Consider the following 18986-nt stretch of genomic DNA (forward strand, 5'->3'; position numbering starts at 1 on the left):
TCTTTTCTTTAATTTATCCATTCCAGTCTATAGTTCTTGAACTATATGGCCAAAGACGACGCCACGTTTAAGATGAATGAAAGTCCCAGTGTTGGACAATTTCATCTAGGGGAGAGAAGGTACTCTCATCTTCCAGTCACTCCACCCCATAATCTTTTTACAGGGCATAATCTATTTCAATGGACTAGATACATTCAAGTAATCTTCAGGCCTTGTAAGCAACTCCATCACTTTACAGACCTCCCACCCTCTGAATCAGATAAGTCGTAACCTAAATGGCGTTGTGAGGAAGATGTTCTATGTTCTATTATATTCTACGAACCATGATTTGAGTCAACATTTTATTAACTTTCACACAGTCAAAGATGTGTGGGAAACAGTTCAGAAGCATTACTCAATGCGAGAGGATGAATCCCATCTTGCAGAACTTGTAAATCACTCTATGCATCTTATGTAAGAACATCGGACAGCTCTTAATTATGCTCATGAACCTCAAGCCCTTTGGAAGGACATCGTCTTCTATCAAATCCCCACTAATATCTCAGTGGATCATGGATATATCCTATCTGAATGGATCTGTCAATATCTGAAGGGCAAAAGACCAGAATTCGGATCCACTCGAGCCCATTTGTTCAACAGAGAAAATAAACTGAATGTTGAAGATACGGTGATTCAAGTGTGTAAAGGAATACTAGGTACCCAACAGGGGACAATAATGCGACTACCGAAAGCACAGTATGTTCAGTTAAACCACATCCCACAGGGCTAAGACATCACCACAACATCAGTTAGGACAACACCAGACAAGACACTATCAACAGAAACAATTACAGGCTGGTGTTGGCACTCAGGGAGGATCCCAACCAAAACGATCATGTGGGTACACCAAGGATCACCGCGGATGCAGCCACTTGTGTTGTTCATGTCCCACTACGGAGGCATGTTGGAAGATGCATGGTCATTGGGCATGGGCAACAAATCAAGTGAGCTAATGTCATTCTGTTAGCTCGACAAGTAAAGGATCTAAAATGACTGAACCAAATGACACAACTTCAGACACAAGGTTTAATCTCAGGAAGGAGGAACTGCTCCAATTAAAAAACCTCTTGAAGTCTGTGAATGACATTAAGGGATCAAATTCTCCAGCATACTCAGGTAATTCTCTCTGCTACTCTCTTAGAGCTTGTCTCATCATTTGAACTTATGGATCCTTGACTGGGGAGCCACTAATCACATGACTCCATAAAAGATCTGTTTAAGACCTATGAAACCTGCACTAGTGGTTGAAAGGTTCAGACTGCAAATTCTACTCTACTGAATGTGGTTGGTATTGGCAGCATTGAGGTCTCACCTATAGGGCTACTTCGCTTCTTCATGTCCCAAAGCTATGCATCATTTTATTTTCTGTCCAACATATTGTTCTGCCGTCATCTTATATTTGATTTTTGTCGGGATTGATGTATTCCAATCTAACAAGGTGGCAGGTCTGAAGCATGGGCTAGCAATAATCTCTGAGGGACTTAACTATCTATGCCATTGTGGTTTGGCTAGGGCGTCCTGAACAGACTTGGGAATACAAACTTATTGTAGATTTGGCAGAAATGTGTCATGGGATGGAGTGAGCTTCTGGTAAGTGAGAAGATCACTCAATGGGAAAGAGGTTATATGACAAAGCTTAGTACTATCCTGAATGGGCACAGTTGTATCTGAGACAATGGTAGGTTCTTTTGATGTAGTTTTAGGGATTTGGAAACTCTGTGGTGGATGTCTAATCCACTGGTGGGTATAGTGATGAGGATATGGCATTACCTGAGTTAGTTGGGAACTCTTTTTGCGGAGGGCTGTGATGTATTGTCCACTAGGAGAGGATCTCCAAGTTCTGCACTCACGGGGCCAACCTCTGCGGGTTCTGTTTCAGGAGTGGGCTGTGGACCCAAATTCTGATCTTCATCATTTTGCAGGCCTAAATAAGTAGATGAGGATGACAGTGGACTTGACTGAATGTTATTGTCATCAATCGAGGTGTTTGAGAATAATAGACTTTAATTTCATTAAATGTGGCATTTTTGGATATAAGTATGTCTTATAGAAGGACGGTAACATTTCTAGTCTTCCTGGGTATTCAAAGTACCCAACAAAGGCACATGTTAAGGCACGCGAATACAACTTGCTATATTGCCGTGGATATAGATGAGTGTAACACTCATATCCAAAGAGGCAAAGTTCCAAGGTGGAATGAAACCTCGTGTGGTAGGGTATGAGGTTGTAACTGTCTCCACGGGTGTATTTCCTTGTAGACTGGGAGAGGGTAAGTGGTTGATAAAGTGGGCAGAACTTTGAATAGTGAGGCTCTTGTCTTTGCCAGAATATGTCCTAATTTTTGCGTTGCTACTCCGTTTTATTGAGGTGTATAAGGACATAAGGTTTAATGAATAATGCATTGATCTCTAAAGAGTTTTTCTATTCCAAAGTTTATAAATTCATTATCAGTGCAGCATATCTTAACCTCAAACTGGAGATAGATCATACTCAGAAAAACACAGATGATGTTAGCAACTTTTGACTTATGCTCCACAGATGGATCCAACAAAAACGACTCTCGTCATCTATGAGCACCAAGAACCGTCGAAAGCCATGGAGATCAGAAAATGGCGCTGGTTCTCATACATCATTGTGAAATTACTCAAACATGCGTGTTGCTCCCTTTGAAGAAAAAGGATGAGTAGTATACTTATGTTTGGCCAACTGGCATACATTACGCACAATGTGTGTTGCTCTCCTCCCTCCGGTCGAGCCTGCGGCGACTCTCCTCAGCAACCCTTCCCGTTTCTCCCCCTCCTCTCCAACCCGGGAATCTCTCCTTCTCCTCTCCTCTCCCCTCTCCTGCTCTGTTGACCAATTTGGGAATTGTTGATCTTTGCTAGTCGATTACATTCGGTTATATCGAGTTCTTAACAGAAGGCCTACATGTGATACCCAAGTGGGCGCATAAGTTGAGGAACTATAGCCATTGCCATAGTTCCCGCTGTTTATGTATCTTCCCATTAAGGGGTAAAACGGTCCTTTTGTATCTTCCTGATGTATCTGTGTATAATAACCCTAAGAAATGAGAAGAAGAAAGAATGTTTTTGTTCTATCAAAAGCTCCCACTCTTGCACTAAAGTATCCATATTCAAATGGGAACATCAATATGGAAACATGTCTTTCATAACAGAAAATGACAGGTGTCCTAATTGCCGATGGAGGACCCAAAAACGTTCGTCCCCAGCAGCTGCTGTAGCTGAAGCTTGGAAATGTGCCTCATTAATCATTTGTGGCTGGCCAAGATTTTTCTTCTCATTGTCTATGCAGATGATATATTATTACAGGAGATGATTCATATGGCATTATTACTTCAAGCCAGCATCTAAGAGTAAAGTTTGATATCAAAAACTTGTGGCTTTTGTAGGTATCGAGGTAGCCTATACTAACCGTGGCATCATCCTATCCCCAAAAAATTATATTTATGATCTGCTGAATCAAACTGGTCATTACAATGTCAACCCTCATCGATGAGTACAAAGTTCAATCCGAAGCTCACCTATGTTGCTGACAAATCTGATACTGACATTCCAGCTTATCAGCAACTTGTGGGAAAAGTTATATATTTAGCGCACACCAGGCCACATATTTCTTATTCTGTTAATGTAAATAGGCAATTTATGACACGTCATAAAGTATCACATATTTCTTATTTCAGGCTGCACACTGTGTGCTTCGCTATGTAAAGAGTACAATTAACCTTGACCTTGGGCTGACCTTTCGATGGGTAAGTCTCATCTTCTTGAAGAATACACTGATGCTGACTTTGTTACTTCACAGTTTGATCAGAAATCTGCTACTGGGTACTGCTCTTTTGTGTGCGGCAACTTAATCACCTCGCGTAGTAAGAAGCAATCTTCTTACTACGCATGATCCTCTAGATACGCAATCTTCTTCAAGAATAGAAGCTGCCCTTTGAATAACCAGCTACTCTCCTCTGTAACAACAGGTCTGCTATTAGTCTTGCGCATGATCTGGCTCAACATGAGCAAACCAAGCATATGGATCATCTTCATCAAGCAACATTTGGAGCAGCAGACATTTCAGATTGAATATGCTTGAACCAAGCATCAGTTGGCTTATTTGCTAACAAATGTCTTCAAGATGCAACATGATTACCTTGTGTCTGTTATGATCTATTCCCGATATAGTAAGCCCACTGGGGGCATTTCTCGTGTTGTATTTCCCTTTAAATATGTAGCCCACCTTGTTGGAGGCCAGGACATAAAGTTACAATCTAGTGTTTCCGTTGGTAGCTACTATCTCACCGGACAAAGTCCACTCCATTAATTCTCTTCCCTGCCAACGACGCCCACTTTGTTGTTCCTCTGCCGCCCTCGCCCCCCTTAGTGTTTTCCATCCTGTGAGAGTCACCTCTCTCCTCGTCCTTCTCGATACATTCCCCGGCAGGGATCATAGCAGTGTCCAAGATGGGACTGGATAATATCCACTCTTCAGCTTGTGGGGAGGTGTTATGACATATCACGTGCCGCACACGCGATGCCCCATTTAGATAAAAGTAACTGTTGTAGTTGTATCTGTATATAAATCCCATTCCAAGTTCAATATAATTAACTCTTTATTTTTCCCTAAAGGATCATCTTCTTCCTCAATAGCTCCTCTCTATCCCTCTTGTTCTCCTCTCTATCTCTCTCGTTCTCATCAATCTCTCTCCTGGAAACCTAGGCGAAAACTCCATTTCTGGCAAAAAGCATGTCATATTTGATGCAAAATAACTCCACATAATTGGAATTCATTGTTTGGGATGTTCAAGAATTCCATTCAACTTCTTTGTTCCATTGTTTCATTATTTCATTAGCCAACAAAGGTGATAGCATGGGACTTAATGTCCTTAATAGAGCTTCATTTCTGTATCTTTATTTGATGCTAAAGGATTTGACATGTTATCGAGATAAATGTCTAATTTGAATTTTCTACACTTCTTGTGGAACTTCTGCTTTCTTAAGAATTTATGAGAATCTTTATTCAAAGAAACTGCCGAGCCTGGCATTTATTAAAAGTGATTTTCTAATAACATGTCTGGTAACTTTTAATAATTTTCACGTACGTTCAAAGGATCAGATCATTTAGCATCGCATTGCAAGACTGATTTGACGCGATAACCCCAAGGGTATCTGATAATTCTAGTAAAGAACTTACTGAGGGGGAAAGAGCGGGAAGCCGGACTAGAGAAGGCATGCAAGAAGAAGCAGGTATGTGTCGAGCCTGTTGTAAATAAGGAGGAAGGGAAACCGGAGGATCAAGTTTTAAATCAGTTAGTTACCAGACTGGGGGAGAGCCCTGTCCTGCTGGCTAGACGTGAGAGTGTACCATGGCTGGAAGGGGAGAGGAGCCACTTCAGGCTTTTCTTTCTACTTAATGTTCTCATTCCTTACTCTTCTGGATCTGGACTGCTTCCCCATTGATTCTGGGATTCATTCTTGGAGCAACCTGTGCAATCTTCTTTGTCAATATTTTAAGATTTGTTTCCAGTTCGAAATCGATGCCTGATATCTGTATCAGTATCTTTGGCATTTCACCCCATTAGGAGAATTTTGGTCATTTCGTGTTTTGGGTCAGTTGTTCTTTTATCTTTAAATACTAGTAGACCTCCCATTACGAGGGTTGTCAAGAATCAAGGTAAGTTCATCGCTCGACTAATTGTCTTGTCCATCACCACCTTGCTCCTGTCCCTCAACAGTCCAGTGATTCCCCTATCTTCCGGGATCACCTCACCAAATCTTTAGTCGGCACCCCTCCGATCTGAACCCTTCACTGCATCTTCAAGCAGTTCATCCATGGTGAATCCCTACCTTCTCAGTTCGAGCCTCCTTTTTCTCCCTTCACCAATATATACCTAAACCAGGATCGTATCAATTGATAGGATCCTGGTTGGGATTCTAATGCAATGTACCTTGGTTCAGGAGTAACAATGAACACGAGCCTTGGTATAGGATCGATCCAGAGAAAGTGAGAAAGAAAGGACAAGGAATGACATTCTCATAGTAAGGTCCTCATTGCTGAGACGAGAGAGGAAGAGGATGGCGGGAAGATTGTTGGCTAGAGGAGGGATGCTCTTGGGATGGACATCCCATTGGAGAGAGAGAGAGAGGAAACAGGAACAACTTCAATTCACCTCTTGGCTGCCCAATTTATAAAGGTAAAAATGAAGATAATACTCTAGTAGAAAAAAAAAATGATGCAAATACTCCAAAAAAAGAATTGGGAGTTGTATCAAAAACCGTTCTACAGCAATTACATAAGGCATGGTGGATCGTATTTCAACTTTTTTTCTAAAATTGAAATAGTGATGTTTACTTTCTCCAGGTAAGAATCATGAAATGACATAGGATTTGGAAGGTTTTCAGGAGGAAGTGGACCAAAGGATAAAAAGAACTTATAAAGAACAAAAAGGAAACAATAAAAACTAAAAAAATTGGAGAATCAGGAATCATGTAATCAAAATACTGTCTGGAAAGGTAACCATTGAATGACAAAATGATATCATAGTTTGAAATAAAGCAAAAGAAAACAATCACAATATACTGAAAAACTTAACGACATTTCTTAAATGTAAATTAAACTTACGATGTCATTGTCACATTTCTCAAGATCTATAACCTTAATCGCAACAATGTCATTTAACGGAACACATAGTGCCATATAGACTGTGGCGCTGATGCCTTCGCCAATTTCTTCATATAGCTCATAATGCTTGGGATCAGTAGGATATCTCTTCTCTGACACACGTGCCATGATATTTTACTATAGCGCATTATTTTTTAAACAGCCTAGAATTAGAGAGCAAGGGATGCCCAATAAACAGAAGATTTAGTCATACGCCATATGAAAAAGTGTGTGGTCCTTCCGTTCTGGTGCCCGTTGCCTCTTGTTTGCATCAGATATCCAGAGAACATAAGATACTCGATCAGGAATGTGCTTCTCGTTATATTCATCACCGTCTGAAAGCATTCAACAGAAAAGACTATTAAAATGGACAGATTGATATACGTACAGTGTCATAACATCAAACGGAATCCACAAGTTGTGATGTCAACAGAAAAACAGCCCTTCAACTTGGGATGTCAACAGATTCATGAGTTGTGATGTGACATATCAATTCTAAATTCAAATATCAAACGTTTTCACATTTGATTACTTTGATTCTTGAAAAACAGAACCTAGGTTGATCTACACTTTTTTATGGAGGCAGTGAAATATAGATGAAATTTCCTTCAAAAATGGGTTTATAATAATCATTGAAACTGGAACTGAGGTTTTATCTTTTCTTTGCTGAATTTATGGTTGCAAAGAGAACACAGAGAATGTATGGAATAACTCCCTTCATTAGGAAAAGCTAAATTTCACATCTGTGAGACTAGATGAAATCAGTAACACCAATGCGTTCAGCAGGAACATGTGAATAAAACAGATGCAAAAAAGATGACACGTCTCAATAAATATGATTCATGAGCTGAAACTGTATCTATCAATCAAGAGGACCAACAAGACCCAACTAATCAGAGGATTAATGGCTGACATAATCCCACTACTTAGGAATACGATCACAAAACTGGTAACTTGGAAGGGCAGAGCCGATGAAGTTCTTCTGGTGAAGGGATGAAGGATGGTGATGAAAAACTCCATCAAGACACTCATCAGTCTGGACAGAATAGCGAGTAACTGGTGAGACTGCTCCAAAGTTTTTGATCGTCAGAAAACTACAATGCCAGCTAAGAAGAGAGGATCACCGAGATAATTCTGAGAGGCCTTATATCATGGGAGATAACCAGTTGCTCGAGAATATAGTGATGTGTAACAAAAACAGTGATGGACCTTAGGAGTTGAAACCACGAAGATCATCTGGCTGGATCATCGGCCGGATTATCGTTCCAGGGTATGTGTTTTCATAGCAAATTGCCAGCAGAGGATTATTTGCAGGTTAAATACCAGAAATCCCTGGCTGGTGAAGTCCTTCTGGTGAAGGGATAGACCCAATAGCCGGAATCTAGAACTTGAGCAAGTCAGATTATTGACCCATATGACAGGAAAAAAAGGATAAAAGGTCAAAACATGTGGCTTTATTTTTACTAATTTTACCTCTTAAAGCAGAAAATCAATTACCAACATTCAAATCTATGGTATTAGCTGAATATCATTAAAAAAAAATTAGCTGAATAAACACAGAACTAAATTGTTCTCCTGAAATGTACCATGAATCATGCAACAATATTTAAGGAAAAAATGTCCACATAATGTTTTTCTTATATCCTGCCCCGCAACATTTCCGGGATAATGTTTTACCCTACACTCTAAACTGTGACTCTCAATATACCAAATTCTAGAGCTGCATGAGATAAACCATGCTTTTTGCAGGTCTCGCAGATGAAGCCAATAGACATCCTGAAATGGAAGGATCTTCTAGTACAAAGTGCAAATCGTAAGAGGGCAAACCTCAATCAAGGATAAGAGCCCCTAGGTTCCAAGCTGAAATGAGAGCACATCAATGTCTCAAACATTTCTCAGTTCTTCCCATGCCCCCATTAAGAGCAGAAAATGGAATGACCATTTCTTAGATTAAGGATACAAAGACCCATAGATCTACTGAACTGAGTCTCAATCCCTCATTTCATTTCTTGCGCCCTCTGTTATACTGGTTCATCCCAATGGGAAAGTATCGATGGTATCAGGGCCTCGATCTTGGCATGAGGAAATAATGAATAGGTGCCCAAGTCAGTAGATTTAGGTATGTTTATACCAGTATTACTCTAAGAAGTGGTTAGTCTGTTTCCTGCCTTTAATAGGAGTGCGTCACTTTTCTACAAGGGCATACCAATTTCAAACATAAAGTCCACCTTGACATACAATCTCACAAGAAAGACAGCAAGTCACCAGTCCCGACGCTGGCTACAACCCACTGCAGCAAATGGAGCCGAATTGCATAACCAGAGGGGAACTAAAACCCCAAATTTGAGGCTGAGAAAATTCAGCAGCAAGAAGAATACCCGTAGAGAACTTCATTCTACATCAATTATTGACTACATCAAAAATTATCTTCACAAAGACGTATGTATATCTCTGCCGAAACGCTAGATCCATTCCTCAAATTTCAACGGGGCAATGAAACAATGTGCCGATACTCTACATCACTATTGACTTGAAGTACACCGTCTTCTAACAGAGATGCTCTCTCGATCTCCCAAATCGCGATTGACTTTCCTCCCAAAAATGATGAACAAGAATTAAATGACAAAAGTTCACAGCACCAGAATTCTCGCTGTCACGCTTGTCCGCGAACAATCGCTGAGGAACGATCGCAATATTTGACCAAAAACGAATTCAAACAAAACAAGGCACCATTTATGAGGCAGAGATTTGCCGGGCGTATCAATTACCTTGATCTAATTCCAACTGAACATCAAGCTTCTCCGGCACCAGATCGACCGGAAGTTCCAAACTAAAAAATCCAATCCGTTCAACCAGACATCTCCTACCAAATCAATGTCAAACTACGAGTCAATTCACATGCGATGGGACAAAATTCCACAGCTCTAATTTGGGACAAACCAAACCTGACAGAGCCACCTTCCTCGAAATTTCCACTTCTGTGCTTGCTCCAATCTCTCCTACATCATCGCCAAAGAGAAGATCTTATCAGTTCATCGCGAGGAAGGTAGAATTTGGGGCGGGTTCTCTCCGTTTTAGTTTTAAACAAGAGCAAGCTACTCTTCCGAGAACGAGCTCAACGAAGCCCAACGACCACTCTCCTCTATTTTGACACACACATAACCCGTGCTCAACCAATCAAAACTAAGCACTTCTTGGACGTACGTTCGTTCCTGCACATCTCTATTCACGTTGGCGTTCGCTCCATCCACGACCCATCCCGTCCGTCCGATCCTTTTTCTCGTTCGATGTGGTGTGCCACGTCAACATTCCGGTTCCCAACGCGCAAAAGCGTATGCACATCTCTAATTACGGCATTGTATGTTTGACTCTCTCTCCGCGATGGATTAATCTAAGATCTAAACGAGAGCTCCTGTCCGTCCGATTTGCCACGTCTGCAGCGAGTGGATGCCACTTCATCTTTGGCATCTTATCTGGTATGACGTCGTCTGCCACGTAGGCAATCAGGGATCCTCTGTGGGTCCCACAGAAAAAGCGTACATCACTCTCTAATACGGCAGATCCTGACCGTCCGATCTTAAGTATTATGCCACGTGTATACAGATGCCACGTCATCTGAATGGGCCCACCATCTGAATGGGATACCCTTGAACCGGCCGGTCCGGCCGGTTCAGTCATCGTGTAGCTGGGAATCAAAATGTGGGTCCCACTACAAAAGCTCTGAGCAATTATCCCGTCCTGACCGTCCGATTTTATCGCATCTGCCACGTGTTCTTGGTGGGTCCCATTATCGCGCCTAAACCGCACGGTCCGGACGGCTCCTCGTAAAAGGTTGGAAGAATACGGATGACGAACGAACATTCGTTAACCGTCCGATATAATGTCATCTCTAGTGATGTGCCACGTACGCGGAAAACGACGCGTCATATTGGCGGGTCCCACCGGCCCGGCCGGGTTCATAGCAAAAGGTTCAAGAAAAAAATGGCGGACGGTAGATAGTCCGTCATCCGACCCAAGGAACGGTATCGGAGAAGACACGCGTCATCACATGTGGGTCCCACCATCCCGGTCCGATCGCCTCTAAACCGCCCGGCCCGGGCCGGTCTGGTTCATCGTAAAAGGTTCAAGAACAAATGGCGGACGGTAAATAGTCCGTCACCCGTCCCAAGCAACGGTATCGGAGAAGACGATGCGCGTCATCTGATGTGGGTCCCACCATCGCGGTAGGATCGCCCCTAAACCACCCGGCCCGGGCCGGTCGGGTTCATCGTAAAGGCTAAAAAGGAGAAACGGGTGACCGACCAACGACGTATCCAGATGTCACCATCGCAGGCTCGGGTCGCCGTCAAACCGCCCTCTCCGGCCGGGTTACATCGCAAGGCTTCGGGGCAGGAACGGATGACGCACAGAAACCCGTCGTCCGTCACGACAAACCAATGCTGTAAAGTGTAAACTTCATTTGGGTGGGTCCCACCATCACCGGTTCGGGTCGCTCCTAAACCGCCCGGTCCGGCGGGTTAACCCTGAAAAGTTCAGCCATGACAGATGATGCACAAAACCCGTCATCCTCCCCGTCTGCTACCGTCATCGCTATCCCGTAGTCTGCGCTGCTCTATAAATACCAGGGCTTTCCACCCTCCCGCGGTGAGAGTTTCATCACTCCGTCTTTCTATCCATTTCGTATTTGCCAACTTTCGAGACTGTCCGGGAAACCGGCATGGAAGCTCTCGGAAGGACGATCCTTCCCTCTACCTCGGCGGAAGCCTACTCGCCTCTCCACAGATCGCTCGCCCCGCCCTTGCTGAGGCCTTATCGTCTCCGCCAGAGCCACTGCTCAAGAGTTGAGAGTTTCGAGATTTTGAGATTGAACGCTCAGAGGTGCGGATGCAAAGTGCGATCCGTCGACAAGGAAGTGAACGGTGGAAACACCGCGGAAGAAGGCGTGCTCGCTATGGGGATGATCGCGGCCGCCGGACAGGACGAAGCCCCTTCTCCGATCGAGGTCTGCTTCTCTAATTTCTCATTTCTAACCGTTTTTCGGTTCGTTTTCGATTAATTTTCGCTTTTTTGAATTTAAAGTTGGAGATGAGCCGCAATGGCAGCGCGGCGCGAAGATTGGATCATGATCTTTCTATGGGTGGAAATGGGGGTGGTTCGAGAGCGGGGCTTTTTCGGACGCCGATCTCTGGGGGTGTGCAAAGCGCTACTTCTGCCCATAGGCTGCCTCATCCGGCATTGGCCGTCCGGAATTTAATGGAGCAGGTTGAATTATCTTAAATACTGTAAATCATCATATCTTTCATCGTATTTTTGTTTTCTTTTCTAGAAGTCGTAATTCGCCGTTGATGTTATACTCGTAGGCTAGATTTGCTCATCTTTGCACTACAATGTCTCGGATGCACCATCGGAGAGAGGGATATCCCTTTGGTTCATTAGTTGATTTTGCTACCGACGCCATTGGCCGTAAGTTTTCTATGCTTTCAATACCTATGTCCTTTGTTAATGTATATTTTCAATACATATGTCCCTTGTTAGTGTATAATTTCAATGCACATGTCCCTTATTAGTGTATATTCCCAATACATGTGTCCCTTATTAATGTATATTTTCAATACATATGTCCCTTCTTAGTGTATATTCCCAATACATACGTCCCCTATTAGTGTATAATTTCAATACAAATGTCCGTGTTTTCAATACGTATGTTCCTTATTAGTGTATATTTTCCATACATGTTTCTTCAATAAAAGTTAGTGTAGATTTTTTTTAACTATTTCCCATGCAGATCCGATATTTTCGCTATCGCCTTTGGCTATCCACACACGAAATCTCTTGGCAGATCCTCGATGCACGCTTGTTGTGCAGGTGCAATTGTATGATTTTTGCTGGCTTTTCTTCGTCTTTAATGATCACAATTCTCATCGACACTCTTGAAACTGTTCAATTACAGATTCCTGGGTGGAGCGGACTGTCGAATGCTCGTGTAACGATTTTTGGAGACGTCTACCCCCTCTCAGATGATGAACAGGTTAGAATTTTTTTGCGGAGTATGACGTTGGTATCGAAGTTAGTTATCCAGGTGGATATCTCATGTTCAATCGGATTTTCAAAATATCCACGTTTCCAAATGTACGATTTGTGACCATTAGATACTGAAGTCTTTCAATAATTGAATCTGTCTTATCTTTCCAAAGATAAAAGCTATCTTTGGAAAATATTATAAATATTAGGGACTTTAAATAATCTTATATTTGTTGTTATCTGCCCATATGAATGCAGATTATTCCATGAATCAATTGAATATTTATTTGCATTCTACGCTGTCTCCCTGCTCGTTCTCTTCATATATCTATACTCTTCAGTCAATCATCTGTGGATTGGTCTCCACCGTCTTCATTTTTTAGCAGGAAAAGGCTTTATTTGTCTTATAAAAAATAAAAAAATGGCATAAAAATTCGTTCCTATTCGTGCTGATTTTTTCTCTTAACTGTTCAACTAGGAATGGGGCCACAGACAGTATACAGCAAAGCATCAGCAATGGACGTCTCAGCAATGGGGCAACTTCTATTATTATCGGATGCAAAATATCAGGTTATTCTTTCATAACTTGAAAACTGTTGAAAAGTATTAAAAAGTGTTGAAAAGTGTTCAAAGTGATGAAAACTTTTGAAAAGTGTTGAAAAGATGAAACTAAGTGGTTAGTTGAGAAGTATACATTCCTGAATAGTCAAACAAAAGGCTTGAAGGGTTTATTTATCATGCTGTTTAAAAAAAAAACAAATTAATCCACTTGATCTGGGGAATATTTTGCTGTTTTTTAATTTAATAAGTTTTTCTACCCTTTTCCCACAACAGGGAAGTTAATCTACTAAACCGTAGATGTTAATCTGCCGTTGTATATGGTTTATCATGAAAATCATTATTATGTTTTATTTTTTGTGATCCAGTGACATTTACTTCATCGGAGGGTTTGGCACCGTAGCGTGGGTGAATGTGAAGGACTATGAAGCATTACGACCCGACAAGATCGCCGTCGACGGTGGAGAGAGAAATTTGAAGGTGATTTAAAACTAAAAATTCACCCTTAGGAGATAATTCTTTCTTTATTCTGATTTCTTCAGAGCCTTCTTTCTTTTCATATCTTCTTGATCAGGAGTTGAATGCCATCTTCTCCAAGCCCCTTAGAAAAGTTCTATCTTTGGAAGGGGAGATTGACGACGTCGCTCTTATATCCATCGACAGCAAAGGCGTCGATATACGTGTTCGACAGGGGGCTCAGGTTGATAATTATATTTCGTTTTAATCCATGCACTTCTATTTTTAGATTGCGATAAGTCGTTTATCATCTTAAAAATGATTATACTCATCATAAAAAATTGATGATCTTGAGCAGTTCAACGTTCAGAGGATATCTTTCGAAGAGGATAACGAAGTGGAGACGGTGGAGGATGCCACGGCAGCGCTTCAGAAAATAATCAACAGGGTTTATAGGGTGAAGCCACAAAAGAGAACCTGACCCATGTTCCCTTTACTAACAGCTAAGTTATCGCCCTCCGTCTTTTAAATTGGACCTTATAAATTTGGAGTTTTGAAGTTTTATTTTCTGAAAAAAAAATGGCGTGGTCTCCTCGATTTTTTTTGCTGAAAACATTTGTCAGCCCCGTGTGTTTGTTTTTTCTTAATATTTGCCTCTTGAATCATTTCCCTTCTTTTAATGATGTGTCTTTTATAGGATTTTGATTAATATCTGACATTGGAAGTTATTTCCTTCAACTTTGACATCTAATCTTTGGCCAATTTCCTCATCTACGTGGGTATTTCGCCATTCATTTCTTTTCTCTTGGCTTTTATGGACTAATATTTCAGAATTAACATTGGTCCATCCCGGGGACAAATCAATAGGGAATGCTATTTGCTAAGAATAAGAATTCACTTCCATTAAGTTCAAGAGTTTCACAGGTTAATAACATAAAAGAAGCTTATCCAAGGCGCGATTTCACAAGCATCTGATATCATTGATAAAAGAAAAAATGTCATTTAAACTATTAAAAATGTCATTTTAATAGTTCCCAGTGGAGCCTCGGCTCGTAAACTCGCCTCGTCATCTTAGTCTGTGTGGAATTTGTAAAGAAAACAGTACAGCGCCTTTGAAATACATTTCTTTTTTTTTCACTATCATTGATAGAAGAAGACTACACGCTCTAGCATGCCCCGCCCTGTTATTTACTCTAATTTAACTTAGAAAATCAGTTGTTCAGCGTACACTAATTTTTGATGTGTCCCTAAGTTCAAGTATTGTAAAAAAAAATTATAAATACACTTTTTACACATTTTTTTAATTTTTTTCATAGCTGACTTAGAATTTAAAAAATACAATGCATTTAACTCTACATCTTTTGAAAATAAATTGGACTGGAAACTTGATTTTGAAATAAACCTAGACTTCTGAAAGATACTATCATTCCCTAACGTTCCTACGTTGTACAACGAGATGAAACTGAGAACTATTAAAATGTTCCCTATTTGTTATGTTAACCAACATGAATATCCTGACTTTCGTAGCAGGGAATCTTTGAGTATCCCGTCCATTATTACTAAAGTTGAATATTCTATGCACTTAAATATCATTTCCAGTAAAATTTAAATGTGAGGTTAGTGATTGAATTTCCATTGCTACATATTTTAAATCATACTATAAGTATTTCATAGGCAAGACTATGGCTTAGAGGAAACCCATTACTTCTTTAAAAGAAATTGGGCAGACTTCGCATGGGGCGCAGGGTAGTAATTAACTTTAATTACATGATAAGAAAAAAATGGTTGAACTTAATAATGATTTTTATGATCCACATTGACCATATCATCCTTCATTTTTCTTCCAACATTTCAATTTTCCAAGAGATAAATTTAAACATGATCATATTGATGTGGGATTTATCCATCAGATAAGAATTATTCATCTACCCCCATCATTCAACAAATGATGATGAAAATATGAAGCAGTAAAACAAAGTATTGAATAAAATACAAAACAAATGCATCATAAATAAGAACTGATGAGATCATCCCATTAATAATCAGGCTCACGCTTATCTGAGAGAGATGTGATGGAAATATATCTATAGGGCATGAAATTTAATTTCCCATTACGTGTCTTGTTATGTATTGATTTACACACATGTGAGGCTAATAATGATATACAAGGATATGTGAAATGATAACTGAAGTATGATGAGATCATCATTCGGTGATCAGTTATTTTGAAACATCAATCCTAAACATTCTAATTCATATGATAATTACGAGGGACATCAACATATCCTGACATAATACCACCATCTACTCATGCTTATAAGATGAGGATGGTTGGTCCTGTGATTATTTGTTTCAAGACACTTGGGATTGCCCTTCAGTATTCTTTCTTGACATGCAAATTATCATTTATCGTGCATATTACATCAATATATGCATCCAAATGACCATATTTCCATGTTATCACTTATTAAATTGAGTAAACTAGCCCTTATTGTGATTCTACAGTCTTCTGGAATTCCAACCGTTTTTACAGTTTCTCTAACTTTTGAATCATTGAGAAATTTATTAAATATATGAGACATAATATCCTCATATAAATATAAAAGGCATTTACCAATTTTTTTGAATATTTTGGATATATATTTTTGAGTTTCTATTCATCAGATAATTAATTTTACAAGTCAATAAATATATTTATACACTTATTCAAGGAGTTCAAAAAAATTCAAAATATTGATTTTCATGATTTTTTACTTCATAGTCATTATGAAATTAATTTTGCAAGTCAGTGAATTTGTTTGTAGAATTATTTACGAATATTTGGAAATTTTGAATTTTTCAGATTTTCTGACTTCATGTCCCTGAAAAATTAATTTTACAATTTTTTGAATATTTTTATAGAATTATTAGTGACATCTATTTTCATTTTTCATGGGTTTTAACTTAATTTATATGCCCTTCACGTGATGCTATCTTATTGATTTACTTTTATTCCACTGATTGTGTAGCCAATCATTGGGGGCTGATCCATTATGGCATCACATTTCCTGAAGCACAACACGCCAATCATGAATTGGATCATCTAATGAAAAGTGCATAGCGACAGATTATGAAGGATTAAATCCTGGAATTTTCAGCAACAAATGCAGTATAAATGTGCGAATCAAAAAAATCCTTGCATTTTTTATATTGCACTCAATTCAAAAGTGTCTACGTGTAAAAAAATGGAAAAAGGATTTTTTTAGAGCATTGCGTGTGTTCAAATGCCTCAACACATTTATATTACATTTGGCACAATTATGCTGGAAGAAAGGGAAGAAATGTCTTATGAGATTTAAGGACTAGCCTATCCTATATCTCATTCCATAGATAACTAGACCACATTTCACGTAGTTAACTAGATCTTAGTGACTAAAGTTTTAAAATCTAGTTCACCCCACTTCTTAGGGCATACCTTATCCACCTAGAATTTAGACCATAACTGGTATCATAGCCTACCTAGAATTCAAACCATAACTGGTATCCAAGACTATATCATATGGCTAGGGAAAGTGAATTTAGACCTTTTACTTTTGATGGCCTAAATTTCTCATCATGGATTGACATGTTGAGAATGTTTCGTAGGGAAAAGTGTGTAATGGATTTGGAGTAGACCATTAAAAGTTTGATGAAAAGGAGTTATCACTTAGCTCAAAGGCTTCTCATGAGATCAAAAGGAGTCCATGTTTCTCTCCGCACTGCTATGGAGATGTTGGATAAGTTATATGCCATCCATGAAGCTACATCTAGGGTAAAAAATTAAGTTAATCAACAATAATCATTGAATTTGAGATTGTCAGGATGAATCAAGGTGAGAAGATCAAGCGGATGATGGGGTGATTAGACAAGCTCCTAAATTTAACATGGACATTAGATAAGACATTTAAAATTTTCTATTAAATATAAATTATTGAGTTCCTTTAAGAATAATGTAACATGAATTATAAGGTAATTAAAAAGTCCAAAGACTTGGATGAGACACCCATTGATAAGCTTGTGGGTTCACTCATTGACCACAAGATGAACTAAAAAAGGAGAAAATTTTTGACATCATGAGATCAAGCTGATGCAAGTAAGTTAAAGGAGAAGTCAAAGGATTTCACATTACAAAGAAGATAAAATTGCAGTGCTCTGTCACAAGCCAGACAATCTCCTGAAGAAGCAATTTAAGAGATGGTTTTTTGAACATGTTCATCATCTTGGATATCATCAATTCCCTAACCTCTCCATACATATAGGTTCCCTCCTCAAGATACTAGACCTAGGAATTATGATTTAGAATTATATTTTCACCATGTCTATACCACAATTCCCAGCCTGCTTTCTAGGAGGACATGGGTTAATAAATTGACTTAGATATATTTCAGCTCACTCACAATGTAAAAACAACAGGTACTTGGGCCATGGATGCTCAACACTTGACTGGTGAACCATCTTGGCTGCCACGCATGAAAGACAAAAAGAGAGGGAAATCATTTTCGGTAACAAAAAATGCAAAAGATCATAGGTACAGAATATATGAGTTTAAATTGTGAGTTTTTTATCCAAACTGTCGTACATATAGAAGGGCTTAATCATGACTTAATCATCATTAGTCAGTTGTGTGATAACCATTGATGAGTTCAATTCTCGAAGGACATGTCCAATGTTTTGGATTCCTCCACTGGACATCTACTATTTAGTAGAAAGAAATTATAAAACATCAATATAATACACATGTGCAATTAGTAGAGAAGGGTTAGGCCTCGTATGAGAGGTAATAGAGGTCTTATTGGGCTGTGGCATAGGTCATCATCAACCAAGGAAACTGACTAGAAAAGAATTAGTCAATGAAATAACCAGGAGATTTGAGGACATGAAGAAAGCATACACAATGTGTCTAAAGAGAAAATAAGTGAAGGAAATCTTGAGTGAAAAAAGGTATAATACCTAGTCATTAGGGAATGCCCAACCGATATCCGTCTTTCATCCAGTATCGGACAACCGATATCCGATATCCGGGAAAAAATGGGACAGTGCCGGATATCAGATATCGGATATCGGTCGATATCCGTCTATTAGGGGTTAGATGGATATCGGTATCAGATATCAAAGGTGGAGGGACAAGGCGGATATCGGATGCCGGACACCGGATTTCGATATCCGGATATCGCAAACCGGTATCCGGATATTTTTTCTCAGTCCACCGCAATCCCATGTGGGAA

At 39.7% G+C, this 18986-nt stretch overlaps 2 protein-coding genes across 5 annotated transcripts in view; one reads left to right on the forward strand and one right to left on the reverse strand.

Moving 5' to 3' along the window:
* Nucleotides 1-9812, reverse strand: part of LOC144702910 (Protein kinase superfamily protein) — a 36102-nt gene extending 26290 nt beyond the window's left edge. For 3 of the 4 annotated variants that reach the window (XR_013581424.1, XM_078574929.1, XM_078574927.1), the window contains exons 1-5: nt 9654-9812; nt 9477-9571; nt 7918-8089; nt 6923-7043; nt 6670-6821 (exon numbers count right to left, since the gene is read on the reverse strand). Coding sequence is in view for 3 of the 4 variants with exons in the window: in XM_078574929.1 (XP_078431055.1) it covers nt 6670-6821; nt 6923-7043; nt 7918-7944 (300 nt within the window). In the remaining variant the exon portion in view is untranslated. The remainder of the gene's footprint in view (nt 1-6669; nt 6822-6922; nt 7044-7917; nt 8090-9476; nt 9572-9653) is intronic. The other variant, XM_078574928.1, reaches the window with a different exon arrangement.
* A 1529-nt stretch (nt 9813-11341) lies between these two features.
* Nucleotides 11342-14408, forward strand: LOC144702912 (uncharacterized). The gene is made up of 9 exons (XM_078574931.1): nt 11342-11710; nt 11788-11970; nt 12069-12171; nt 12494-12573; nt 12659-12736; nt 13208-13299; nt 13656-13767; nt 13862-13987; nt 14102-14408. Exons 1-9 carry the CDS (start codon nt 11426-11428, stop codon nt 14222-14224), a joined length of 1182 nt encoding a protein of 393 aa, XP_078431057.1. The 5' UTR covers nt 11342-11425; the 3' UTR covers nt 14225-14408.
* The last annotated feature ends 4578 nt before the right edge of the window (nt 14409-18986 follow it).

Source organism: Wolffia australiana, chromosome 5, assembly GCF_029677425.1.
Source record: "Wolffia australiana isolate 7733 chromosome 5, ASM2967742v1".
NCBI lineage: Eukaryota > Viridiplantae > Streptophyta > Magnoliopsida > Alismatales > Araceae > Wolffia > Wolffia australiana.

Bases quoted from the DNA above. Each gene is read 5' to 3' on its own strand.
- LOC144702912 (XM_078574931.1), top strand. From the start codon at position 11,426: ATGGAAGCTCTCGGAAGGACGATCCTTCCCTCTACCTCGGCGGAAGCC. The intron at 12,574-12,658 runs GTGCAATTGTAT...GTTCAATTACAG, and splicing joins GATGCACGCTTGTTGTGCAG to ATTCCTGGGTGGAGCGGACT. The intron at 13,988-14,101 runs GTTGATAATTAT...GATCTTGAGCAG, and splicing joins GTGTTCGACAGGGGGCTCAG to TTCAACGTTCAGAGGATATC.